Source organism: Lepisosteus oculatus, chromosome 6, assembly GCF_040954835.1.
Source record: "Lepisosteus oculatus isolate fLepOcu1 chromosome 6, fLepOcu1.hap2, whole genome shotgun sequence".
In the NCBI taxonomy this organism is placed as follows: Eukaryota; Metazoa; Chordata; class Actinopteri; order Semionotiformes; family Lepisosteidae; genus Lepisosteus; species Lepisosteus oculatus.
This window is the reverse complement of record NC_090701.1, coordinates 43,981,030-43,994,310: the sequence shown is the minus strand read 5'-3', so window position 1 is coordinate 43,994,310 and position 13,281 is coordinate 43,981,030. Positions and strand designations below refer to the sequence as shown.

General features: G+C 49.5%; 1 protein-coding gene across 1 annotated transcript; it reads right to left on the bottom strand.

The window, feature by feature from the left end:
• Positions 1-5,748: 5,748 nt before the first annotated feature.
• Positions 5,749-12,076, bottom strand: LOC102689808 (smoothelin-like protein 1). Its single transcript, XM_069191403.1, has 5 exons — positions 11,776-12,076; positions 10,422-11,674; positions 8,913-9,030; positions 7,799-7,950; positions 5,749-6,720 (listed from the first exon to the last, which is right to left on the bottom strand). Exons 1-5 carry the CDS (start codon positions 11,899-11,901, stop codon positions 6,339-6,341), a joined length of 2,031 nt encoding a protein of 676 aa, XP_069047504.1. The 5' UTR covers positions 11,902-12,076; the 3' UTR covers positions 5,749-6,338.
• Between the last annotated feature and the right edge of the window lie 1,205 nt (positions 12,077-13,281).

Genomic DNA, 13,281 nt, shown 5'->3' with positions numbered 1-13,281 from the left:
CTGAAATGAGTCTTAGCCTTGATCCAGATTCGACCCCTAATGTTTCCATTCACATTCCCTCTGTACCAGACTTTTCAGAATGTAGCTTATTTAATTTAGATCAATTTAAAAAAATGAACAGCTGCAAAACAACTTCTTTTTGACTAGATTCCTGCCCTTCCTCTCTATTGAAAGCTTGCCTTCCAGATATCTGCCCTGTATTTGTCAATATTATCAACAGTTCCTCTCCATGGGTGTGGTCCCTACTGCCTTACAGACTGCATTAATCACTTCTATACTAAACGAACTTGGCTTCATGAACTACAGACCAATTTCTAACTTACCATTCCAACAGGCCTCTCCTCCACCTACCCATCACTCCTTGCCAGTTGTCATGGACACCAACTGACAGGAGACCTGGATCACCTGGAGGCAAATCACCATCTTGCCAGTCCAGGTGATTCAGGGCAATTTTGGGACTGCTCTGACTCTGCTCGGGGCGCTGTCATTGATTTTCGACTCTGAGCCCTTCGAGTGCTCATTCCTAGATTACCCCCTAGCAGTGCTTGTCTGGTAACCTGTATCTTGGATCATCCCAGACTTTATCTCCTCATGTCCGCCAAGCGTTGGATTTGGATTTAACTTCTGACCACTGGATTTTCCTGTGTCCTTCACTAATCACTAAACCATATCTGCCTGTGTGCTTGATGCACTCAGCTCGACAATCAGCAAGTGTAACGGAGCTGGTGGCAGCGCGGTGACGTCACCGCCCTCCCTGCGCATAACAGGGACCTCAGCCGCTCGGGCTGGGGGAGGTCTCCTTTAGCTCAGCTGGCTGGTTCTCTGTTGCGTGATGCTGGAGACCCGGGTTCGTGCCCAGGCAGTGAGGGACAAACCGGCAGAGCGGAGCAGTGAGGGAACAAGCCCATGTGGAACCGTGACGGTCACACAAGCAGCCTGCATGTCCTCTCCGGAGTGTGTGTTCCCTACTCACCCCTGCTCCAGTAACTCGCAGCTCTGGGCTATTCCCTGCGTGCTTCCTGCAGGTTTCCCATTCATCCAGCATTTAGGTTTCTAATGTTCCGGGATGACGCTATGAGTCCCATAGAGTCTCCATACTCTGATCTCTTGTCTGCATAACATCAAGCCCTGGTTGACTTCAAATTCCACCTTCCTGGTGGGCCGCTAATGTCAGCTGGAACAATAATGGTGGATGGCTTCCCCATTCATACGGCCAGCAGCCATATCACCCTGCAACTCACAACTGGCAGCCCACTGAAGCTCAGCAGGTGTGAGCCTGGTCAGTACCTGGATGGGAGACTCCTGGGAAAAACTAAGGTTGCTGCTGGAAGAGGTGTTAGTGGGGCCAGCAGGGGGTGCTCACCCTACAGTCCATGTGGGTCCTAATGCCCCAGTATAGTGACGGGGACACTATACTGTAAACAGGCGCCGTCTTTCGGATGAGATGTAAAACTGAGGTTAAAAATCCCAGGGCGTTTCTCGATAATAATAATAGCAGTTACGTCTCGTTCCTTCGGATGAGACGTAAAACCGAGGTCCTGACTCTCTGTGGTCATTAAAAATCCCATGGCGTTTCTCGAAAAGAGTAGGGGTATAACCCCGACGTCCTGGCCAAATGTCCCATTGGCTCTTACCAATCATGGCCTCCTAATAATCCCCCTCTATAAATTGGCTTCATTACTCTGCTCTCCTCCCCACTGAGAGCTGGTGTGTGGTGAGTGCTCTGGCGCACTATGGCTGCCGTCGCATCATCCAGGTGTTGCTGCACATTGGTGGTGGTGGAGGGGATCCCCATTACCTGTAAAGCGCTTTGAGTGGAGTGTCCAGAAAAGCGCTATATAAGTATAAGCAATTATTATTATTATTATCATCCAGGTGGGGCTGCACTCTGGTGGTGGTGGAGGGGAGTCCCCATTACCTGCAAAGCGCTTTGAGTGGAGCATCCAGAAAAGCGCTATATAAGTGTAAGCAATTATTATTATTATACGTCACCCGTATTCGAGAATCTGGGAGTCACACTTGATCCTGTCCTGTCTTTTGAGCCTTCTGTGAAAAATTCGATTAAGACGTCTTTTTTTCACTTTAGAAATACTGACCTAATTATTTCCATCAGTGTCTGAAGCCGAGTGCCGAGTGTCTTTATAACATCGAGGCTTGATTTCTCCAACTCTGTACTCTCTAACGCTCTTCTTAACAAGTTGCTGTCCAACACTCTGCAGTTAGACTTCTAGCGCACACTGGCAGCATATCACTCCTCCACTGAAGTCACTACATCGGCTGCCTGTTAAGTCAAGTATGGAATATTAGATCCTGTTATTGACCTTCCAGGCTCTAAACAATCTGGCTCCATGTTTACACTCTCTCCAGGAGACTCTTTCTCGTCTTTTATTTTTTCGCTTTTCCTTCTTTATCACTGTCTACAGTGTCCTTGGGTTTGGAAAGGTGCTTTATTGATAAGAAGGGTGATTATTATACAAAGGGGAGAGCATTTAAAGCTGTGAACAGGAGGCAGTTTACACCAAGGCTGGTGGGATGTGGAGTCATAGGGATGAACTTCTGGGACCAAATAATAATATAAAGGATGTGATGATGTTAGTGGAGTGCTACAGGGGTCTGTACTGAGACCACTGCTCTTCTGAATTCTATCAGTGATATAATAAGTGGAAAACCACAGGGGTCGGTACTGGGACCACAGCTTTCCTTTATTTGCTCTCTACGGGGCTCCTAGCATGAAATCAAACAAAATCAGAAATAGCTGCAACAATTGAAAAAAAGAACCCTGTGATTTCCAAGACACTGGCTGTCAGGTACACTACAATGGTATGGTTTATATAATCAGTGGTAACTCGGTAACTAGCCATGAAATAAGAACGGTGACACACAATAGGAGCCAATTAGCCAGCTTATTTGGTTGTAAGTAGTTAATACAGACCCCTAACTACACCACTAATTATATTACTGATATAATTAAGAAGAGAAGTGGTCCCAGCACACAGGCCTGTGGGACTCCACTAATTGTATCATTGAGCCTTCTGAGAAAAGAAATACACCAGATCACCAGATGTATTTTAAGTATCTATGAGTGCTTTATCTTAGACTTCCAACAAGCTGATTAGCAAGATCTTGCTTTTCTAAATATTATAAATGGTGACTTTTTACTTACCTGACCTAACATCTACTGTATGTCTAACAATACATATTTACATGACATGAAATCACTAATTTATACTCAAAGTATTATTTGCTTGTGAATGTATATTGTGGCTATAAAACAAACATAATAGTTTTGACTTCGCTGTCCAAATATTTTTGAATGCTGAGGTCTGTAAGAGTCTTTAAGATCTGCAAGATCATTGGCTGATGGCATTCAACCTCTTTCTAATACACTGCACTGCACAGACGTGCATCAGGTGTAAAAGGGAAGACACAGGCCCTACAGGAGATGGGAGGCACAACAAACAGCAAAGAGACCTCAAGGGAGGTCAGTTGAGAAGGCGAAGGGCACAGTGAGACAGAGGAGAAGGACACAGTGAGACAGAGGAGAAGGACACAGTGAGACAGAGGAAGAGAAAGAAACAGTGAGACACAGGAGAAGGACACAGTGAGACAGAGGAGGAGAAGGACACAGTGAGACACAGGAGAAGGACACAGTGAGACAGAGGAGGAGAAGGCCACAGTGAGACACAGGAGAAATACACTGTGAGACAGAGGTGGAGAAGGACACAGTGAGACAGAGGAGAAAGACGCTGTGAGACAGAGGAGGAGAAGGACACAGTGAGACAGAGGAAGAGAAGGATGGAGTGAGACAGAGGAGAAGGACACAGTGAGACAGAGGAGAAAGACACTGTGAGACAGAGGAGGAGAAGGACACAGTGAGACAGAGGAGAAGGACACAGTGAGACACAGGAGAAAGACACAGTGAGACAGAGGAGGAGAAGGACACAGTGAGACACAGGAGAAAGACATTGTGAGACAGAGGAGGAGAAGGGCACAGTGAGACAGAGGAGAAGGACACAGTGAGACACAGGAGAAAGACACAGTGAGACAGAGGAGGAGAAGGACACTGTGAGACACAGGAGAAAGACACAGTGAGACAGAGGAGGAGAAGGACACAGTGAGACACAGGAGAAAGACACTGTGAGACAGAGGAGGAGAAGGACACAGTGAGACAGAGGAAGAGGATGGAGTGAGACAGAGGAGAAGGACACAGTGAGACAGAGGAGGAGAAGGACACAGTGAGACAGAGGAAGAGGATGGAGTGAGACAGAGGAGAAGGACACAGTGAGACAGAGGAGGATATGAGTTTCACTGTCGACACCAGAAAGCAGTAGGACATGAGTTTCACCACAGACATGAGGAGGCCAATGCGCTCACAGTGAGGACAGAGTCCAGGATTGGTGCTGTTTGTCTTGGAGCCGTGCGGCACTGTTACAAGAAATCAGGAGTCTGGAACTGGCAGAGACTCTGATCAAACACACAGAGTGACTGAGGGAGCGGGCATTCCTGTCTCCCTGGGGCTTTCACTTTCAGAATGTCTTTCTTTCTCTCCCAATCCCACTCAACTCGTCTTTCAAGACTCAGACAGCTCAGTCTCAATGTGATGTGGTCACAGAAGACAAAAAGCATTGTGCTGAAACCGTGTAACACAGCAGTAAAGTGTCATTTACAATACTGTGTACAATTTTAGTCACCATGTTATACCCAAGATATTGTTATCTAGAGTCAGTCCAGACATGAGCAACATGAGTCTTCCACACTAACAGACAGAAGGAACTGAGTCTCTTTAGCCTGAAGGGAGGGTCCCACACTGACAGGCTGAAGGAACTGAGTCTCTTTAGTCTGAAGGGAGTTTCCCACACTCACAGGCTGAAGGAACTGAGTCTCTTCAGTCTGAAGGGAATTTCCACACTCACAGGCTGAAGGAACTCAGTCTCTTCAGTCTGAAGGGAGTTTCCCACACTGACAGGCTGAAGGAACTCAGTCTATAGTCTGAAGGGAGTTAAGTCCTGTATTTAAACAAAAAGAGTGGTGGGAGTGTGGGACAAGTGGTGTTGTAGCCAATACCATGGCTTCTTTCAAGAAACACCAGGATGACATCCTCAACCACCAAACAGGCTAAATGGACTGCCATACTGTATTTGAGACGGTGTTTTTTATGTGGGGAAGCAATAAACAACAAACAGAATGCTCCAGAATACTTGTGATTCTATAAACAAGTCTACCCATCCATCTCCTAGCTGCTTCATCCAATTCAGGGTCGTGGGGGAGCCAGAGCCTATCCCAGCAAGCAATGTGCCACACACACACACTCACACCAGGGCCAGTTGTCCCAGTAGCCCATTCATCCACCAGCATGTCTTTGCACTGTGCGAGGAAACTGAAGCACCCAGAGAAAACCTACAGGGAGAACATACAAACTCCACACAAACAGCACCCCAGGGATCAAACCCAGGGCCCCAGCTCTGCAAGGCAGCAATGCTATTCACTGCGCCACTGTGGGTTTTAACTCATGTTTTAACTCATGTTCCAGCTTCGCAACACCTACACCTCTTTCAGATCATTGGACTCAGTTTCAGTCGGCAGACCTGATCTCAGGTTAAAGGAGTTAAAGCTCTTTAGTCCAGAACAGAGGAGGGTGAGAGGAGATTTTAATTGAAGAATATACGATTGTAAGGGATCAATATGAATAACCCAGAGGAGTATTTCACACTATGTTCTGAAACAAAGACACAGGGTCACAAATGGAACTAGAAGGGAATTCATTTATATGGAGAATAGGAAATGTATCTTTACACAAAGAGGTGTGGGTGTATGAAACATCTTCCAAGCCAGGCAAGCGAGATTCACTTACTCAGCTACTAAACCGGCACACATTTTAGGCTTAAGAGTCTCTTCTCATTAGTTACCTTCCTTGTTTTTGTGTGTACCCTGTCTTTCCTCCCTCTGCTGCTCTCTCCTCTCCCTCTGTCTCCTGTGTCACTGTCTCCTGTCTCTGTCCCACTGTCTGTCCACTCTCTGTTAGTCTCCTCTCCCTCTGTCTCCTATGTCACAGTCTCCTGTCTCTGTCCCACTGTCTGTCCACTCTCTGTTAGTCTCCTCTCCCTCTGTCTCCTGTGTCACTGTCTCCTGTTTCTGTCCCACTGTCTGTCCACTCTCTGTTAGTCTCCTCTCCCTCTGTCTCCTGTGTCACTGTCTCCTGTTTCTGTCCCACTGTATCTCCTCTCTCTGTTAGTCTCCTCTTTGTCTGTCTCCTGTCTCTGTCCCACTGTCTGTACACTCTCTGTTAGTCTCCTCTCCCTCTGTCTCTTATCTCTATCCCACTGTCTCGTCTCTCTCTGTTAGTCTTCTCTCCCTCTGTCTCCTGTGTCACAGTCTCCTGTCTCTGTCTCCCTGTCTCTCCTCCCTGTACTACTCTCTTGTCCCTCTGTCTCGCCCTCTGTCTCCCTCTCTGTCCCACCCTCCTGTCCCTCTCCCTCTCTCTGTCCTGTGGTCTCTCCGGACTCTGTGTTACTCTCTCCTCTCCCCTCCTCCTTATCTTCCTTGGTGTTTCCTGCGGTCTCTCCTTCTCTGGCTGAGTCCTTCTCCTTCCTCTCCCTCTCTGCTCTTGTACACTGGTTGTACAGTGACTGCAAGTATGTGAAGACACACAGGGGGTCAGGTCTGTTTCCCATCAGCAGCATGTCTGACACATCCAGCAGCTGATCGCAGCCAGCCTCCTGCCTGAGAAACACAGACTGTCAGTGAAGAGACAGACAGGTCATCATCACACAGAGACTGGGAGTGAAGAGACAGACCAGACATCACACAGAGACTGGGAGTGAAGAGACAGACCGGTCATTATCACACAGAGACTGGCAGTGAAGAGACAGACCGGTCATTATCACACAGAGACTGGCAGTGAAGAGACAGACCGGTCATTATCACACAGAGACTGGGAGTGAAGAGACAGACAGGTCATTATCACACAGAGACTGGGAGTGAAGAGACAGACCGGTCATTATCACACAGAGACTGGGAGTGAAGAGACAGACCAGTCATCACACAGAGACTGGCAGTGAAGAGACAGACAGGTCATTATCACACAGAGACTGGCAGTGCAGACACAGACCAGTCATCACACAGAGACTGGCAGTGAAGAGACAGACAGGTCATTATCACACAGAGACTGGGAGTGAAGAGACAGACCAGTCATCACACAGAGACTGGGAGTGAAGAGACAGACAGGTCATTATCAGACAGAGACTGGGAGTGAAGAGACAGACAGGTCATCATCACACAGAGACTGGGAGTGAAGAGACAGACCAGTCATCACACAGAGACTGGCAGTGAAGAGACAGACAGGTCATTATCACACAGAGACTGGGAGTGAAGAGACAGACCGGTCATTATCACACAGAGACTGGGAGTGAAGAGACAGACCGGTCATTATCACACAGAGACTGGGAGTGAAGAGACAGACCGGTCATTATCACACAGAGACTGGCAGTGAAGAGGCAGACCGGTCATTATCACACAGAGACTGGCAGTGAAGAGACAGACCAGTCATCACACAGAGACTGGCAGTGAAGAGACAGACAGGTCATTATCACACAGAGACTGGGAGTGCAGACACAGACCAGTCATCACACAGAGACTGGCAGTGAAGAGACAGACAGGTCATTATCACACAGAGACTGGGAGTGAAGAGACAGAACAGTCATCACACAGAGACTGGCAGTGAAGAGACAGACAGGTCATCACACAGAGACTGTTAATGTAGAGGCAGGTCATCACACAGAGAGCCTGAAGGCAGACTCACTCTGCAGTGGTAAAGGCCAGGCTGAAGTTTCTCTCTCTGTCCTCAGCCCTCAGAGAAGAGAAGTCGAAGGCGTGAGGGAAGAAGTGGTGGACAAGAGCACAGAACGCCAGCCCATCCGACCAGGAGGAGGAGTAGTTCTCTATGGACACTCCCTGAGAGGAGAGACACCAGCATGGCTGAGCTGCCACACATACTGCACATCCTTATAGATAAACAGTCATACCTGGCAACCACTTCCTCCCCTTGTAGTACAGCCCTTCTGCGCACAGATCAGGGGAGTTATGGGTGATCTGGAGTACTGGACTTCACCCAGTGAAGTGACACACAGCAGCCCCACTGCACACAGATCAGGGCAGCAGAGAGAAACTGCTGCACCAGGGGGATTGGGGGTGATCTGGAGTACTGGACTTCACCCAGTGAAGTGACACAGCAGCCCCACTGCTCACAGATCAGGGCAGCCGAGAGGAACTGCTGCACCAGGGGGATTGGGGGTGATCTGGAGTACTGGACTTCACCCAGTGAAGTGACACAGCAGCCCCACTGCTCACAGATCAGGGCAGCCGAGAGGAACTGCTGCACCAGGGGGATTGGGGGTGATCTGGGGTACTGGACTTCACCCAGTGAAGTGACACACAGCAGCCCCACTGCTCACAGATCAGGGCAGCAGAGAGAAACTGCTGCACCAGGGGGGTTATGGGTGATCTGGAGTACTGGACTTCACCCAGTGCAGTAACACACAGCAGCCCCACTGCACACAGATCAGGGCAGCAGAGAGAAACTGCTGCACCAGGGGGATTGGGGGTGATCTGGAGTACTGGACTTCACCCAGTGAAGTGACACAGCAGCCCCACTGCTCACAGATCAGGGCAGCCGAGAGGAACTGCTGCACCAGGGGGGTTGTGGGAGATCTTTAGGGAGGATCCAGCCCAGAGAGGATTCAGACAAGATACTGGGTGCCCCATGCTCCACAGCCCTGCAGTCCAGAGCCCTGACAGCACCCCCATATATTGTCCCGTTCTGATTAAATCTGGCTGCGAAGACCCGTGTACACTGTAGTAACGTGTCCACTGCCTGGCACTCTGCTCACACAGCTCGTTACTCTTGTTATTGTTACCGGGTATCCCGCGGTCCTCTTGCGGCACCACTGCAGGAGACGCTGCTTCACAGATGACCCGTCAGACACACCTGCCCTGCGCGACCTCTGAACTTTGAAGTTGGGGATAACAGGCCCCCTGGGTGAGAGACAGAGAGAGATGCGTATGGTGCACTCTGACACTCTGGGAGTGCTGATGACATTGAACAGGACACATAGCAATCATCTAAAACCCAGTAATTGAAAGCCCAGGATGGCCCATGAAGAATGGTGTTCTAGAGCTGCTGTCTTTTCGGAAGTTCCCTTTCAACAGCATTTCACTCCTCAGAAACTTCAGCTTCCTGACGACCTTGAGTCCAATACAAGTGGAGGCTGTGCTGCAGTGCTCTGATCTGCCAGGAGGGGGCAGGCAGGTGTCAGACCAGAGAGAGAGAGGAAACATCCTCCACGTGCAGAATAAAACTCCTAACAGTGCGTGCAGGGCTGAATTAGGCCAGTACCCGTTATTGATAAACATACAGAAGAGAGTAATAAAGTATTGGCTACACCTAAAAAACAGCGACCAAAATCAGAAGGCCCTGCTGAGCCAAGAGCTGAGCCCAGCAAAGATCCCCCTGAGCCAGCTGGTCCTGAGGCTCACTGACCTGAGCCACACCGACACTAACCAGCCTCAGGACAGCACTGCTAGAGCACCACAACCCAGACTCAACCACATCACAGCACAGATCAAACAGCAATATCTCTCACACTGGGACACACACACAAACACAACATAGACTGGAATGCTACAGAACCCTAAACAGACAATACACACTAGTCGAGTATTTGACCAAGATAAGAAACAGGGAAAAGAAACAGACCCTGAGGAAGTACAGGCTCAGTGACCACAGCCTGGCCATAGAAACTGGACACAGACAGACCTGGCTGTCCAGAGAGGACAGGCTGTGCTCCCACTGCCAGCGGAGAGAAACAGAGACAGAGGTGCACTTCCTGCTGTACTGTAACAAATAACAGAGAATTCAAATTTACAAATCTAAATCCCAGAATTCCCACACCTCCCAGAATCGCAACAGCTCCCAATCTTACTGACCCACTGAAGTAACAGGCCAGCCTCTCCTCCTGTGGCTCGTGAGGTGACTTGGCACCAGGACAGTGCACTGACCCATTGAAAAGTTACTGTCCCAAGACACACTGAGACAGTGACACACTGACACTCTGAGAAACACTGACACACTGATACACTCTGAGACAAACTGACACACTGCCATTCTGACACAATGACACACTCAGACACTGACACATGTCTTATATTGATACAGGTACTCCTCCCTTGTAAGAATGGCTTGATTGCTGTGTATATATTAGTGCAGTAGCTACTACATGCTCATGTGTGTGTAGTCAGTGTAAAGGGTACAGAGACAGTACATGAATGCTGCCCTGAGAGCAGTCAGTCCTCAGTGATCAGACAGCTGCTGACACACGACAGACCCTACAGGATCCGAGCACAGTGGCACAGTCAGACAGACTCACTCGGGGCAGCTCTGCTGGAACTTGGCCAGGATGTCCTTCTTCGTCCCTCCCGCAGAGGATCGAGGGGCTGTTCTGGAACGAGGGAGTGAGACAGAGCTTGGGGAGCTGGAAGACTTTGGGGTGATGGGCGCACTCTTCTTCTTCCTTGGCCCCTCCCCCCTCTTCCCAGCATGCTTCTCTTCTTCAGCGACATGTCTGGCCCCCTGCTGTCCTGCAGTGTCGCCTTTCTCCGGAGCCCCGCCCTTTCCACTGACCGAAGCCACAGCTGTGTCTGTTGTAGGAGTGGCCATGTGCTCTGAGGGTACCTCCCCTTCATCCGTAGCCCCGCCCTTGCCACTGACCGATGCCACAGCTGTGTCTGTTGTAGGAGTGGCCATGTGCTCTGAGGGCACCTCCCCTTCATCCGTAGCCCCGCCCTTTCCACTGACCGCAGCCACAGCTGTGTCTGTTGTAGGAGTGGCCATGTGTTCCGAGGGTACCTCCCCTTCATCCGTAGCTCCGCCCTTTCCACGGACCAAAGCCACAGCCATCTCTGTTGTAGGCGTTGCCATCTCCTCCGGGGGTACTTCCCCTTCCCCCTGAGCCACGCCCCCTCCACTGACTGAGACCCCATCTGTGTCTGATGTAGGTGTGGCCTTGAGCTCACAGGGTACCTCCTCTTCCCCCTGAGCCACGCCCCCTCCACTGACTGAGACCCCATCTGTGTCTGATGTAGGTGTGGCCTTGAGCTCACAGGGTACCTCCTCTTCCCCCTGAGCCACGCCCCCTCCACTGACTGAGACCCCATCTGTGACTGATGTAGGCGTGGCCTTGAGCTCACAGGCTACCTCCTCTTCGCCTTGAGCCACGCCCCTTCCTCTGACCGAAGCCACTGCTGAGTCTGAAGTGGGCGTGGCCATGTGCTCCGAAGGCACCTCCCCTTCTTCTGGAGTCTCACTCCCTCCGCTGGCCGCGCTCATGGCTGTGTCTGCTGTGGGCGTCACCTTGCCCTCGCTGGCACTGTGCTCTTGTGAGGAAGGCAGATCTTGATGGACACTAGACTCACGCTCTGGTGTGCAGATCCCTTCCTCTTTTTCATCCACGTGTTCTTCGGAGTCTTGGCTATTCACAGCCTCACCTTCTCCTCCTAGGGACACCGTTTCTTCTGGGGACTCCTCAACCTCCTCTTTGTCTTCAGAAGAAGCTCCTCTCACGACCACATCCCCATCTTCCAGCTTTGTGGACACACCTCCTTCTCCAGCTCCACTTTCCTCCTGTGTGGAGAACAACACAGAGACAGACAGATTATAATGACAACATACACAGCGTAATACGAATGGTGAGGATGATGAAGGTGACAGTAAAGATAAGTGACCTTGTCCCGGTTCTCTTCAGACTGGTTGGTCAGTTCCAAGCTCTCTGAATCCTCCTGAGCAGGTGCTGTAGGCTCCCTTGTGTCTCTGTCCACACCTGGTGAGTCCATTTTCAAATCGCAATTCATTAACTGACTAATTAAAACCCACTGTGAATAGTGCAGGCTACTCTGAAAGCAAGAAACCTCAGCCTCCGGGTCTCTGTCTGACTCCTTCAGCGATTCCTCCCTCTGTTTCCAGACGCTCTCTCAGTGCCACATCGCCAGTGTGCTCCTCTCTCTCCCTCTGTGATAATAAAGGTCACAGAGACCAGGCAGGAATCCCAAAATAGACACACAGGTCTTCACATAGCAGCTGCTGTCTCTGAAACTCTACACCAAGAGACAACACACACAGCAACTCACAAACAAACAGACAACACACACTGTCACACAGGGACTCACAAACTGACAGACAACACACTGTCACACAGCAACTGACACACTGACACACAACACACACAGCAACTCACAAACTGACAGACAACACACACTGGCACGCAGCAGCTCACAAACTGACAGACAACACACTGACACACAGCAACTCACAAACTGACAGACAACACACTGACACAAAGCAACTCACAAACTGACAGACAACACACTGTCACAAAGCAACTCACAAACTGACAGATAACACAGTGACACACAGCTACTCACACACTGACACACAACACACACAGCAACTCACAAACTGACAGACAACACACTGACACACAGCAACTCACAAACTGACAGACAACACACTGTCACACAGCAACTGACACACAGCAACTCACAAACTGACAGACAACACACTGACACACAACACACACAGGAACTCAAAAACTGACAGACAACACACACTGGCACGCAGCAGCTCACAAACTGACAGACAACACACACTGACACACAACACAGTGTGCCACAGTATGTACAAATTATATATTATACACTAGTTTGTCTGTATTATGTTATATCTTATAATTTTTAAACCAGTACTGTAGTGTCCAGTCAGTGTGTCTGGACTGTATTAACCCCTCTCTCTCAGTGCAGTGTTAATGTACTGGAGTGTCCAGTCAGTGTGTCTGGACTGTATTAACCCCTCTCTCTCAGTGCAGTGTTAATGTACTGGAGTGTCCAGTCAGTGTGTCTGGACTGTATTAACCCCTCTCTCTCAGTGCAGTGTTAATGTACTGGAGTGTCCAGTCAGTGTGTCTGTACTGTATTAACCCCTCTCTCTCAGTGCAGTGTTAATGTACTGGAGTGTCCAGTCAGTGTGTCTTTGCTGTATTAACCCCTCTCTCTCTCTCTCTCTCTCTCAGTGCAGTGTTACTGTACTGTATTTAGTGTATCTGAAATCTTCTACTATTTCTCAATCAGCACTAACCAGGTGTCTTCAAACATTTCTTAAACTGACTTCAACTGTCATTATCAACCCCCACCTCTTAGAATTACCTCAACACATGTGTCTTTATCTCTGTCAGCAGC

What these genes read in the sequence shown, in the direction of transcription:
- LOC102689808 (XM_069191403.1), bottom strand. Translation starts at nt 11,901, where the DNA reads ATGAATTGCGATTTGAAAATGGACTCACCAGGTGTGGACAGAGACACA. An exon ending in CTGAAGAGAACCGGGACAAG is followed by an intron (nt 11,675 to 11,775) that starts GTCACTTATCTT and finishes TTCTCCACACAG; the next exon opens with GAGGAAAGTGGAGCTGGAGA. An exon ending in AGAGGACCGCGGGATACCCG is followed by an intron (nt 7,951 to 8,912) that starts GTAACAATAACA and finishes CTCTCCTCTCAG; the next exon opens with GGAGTGTCCATAGAGAACTA.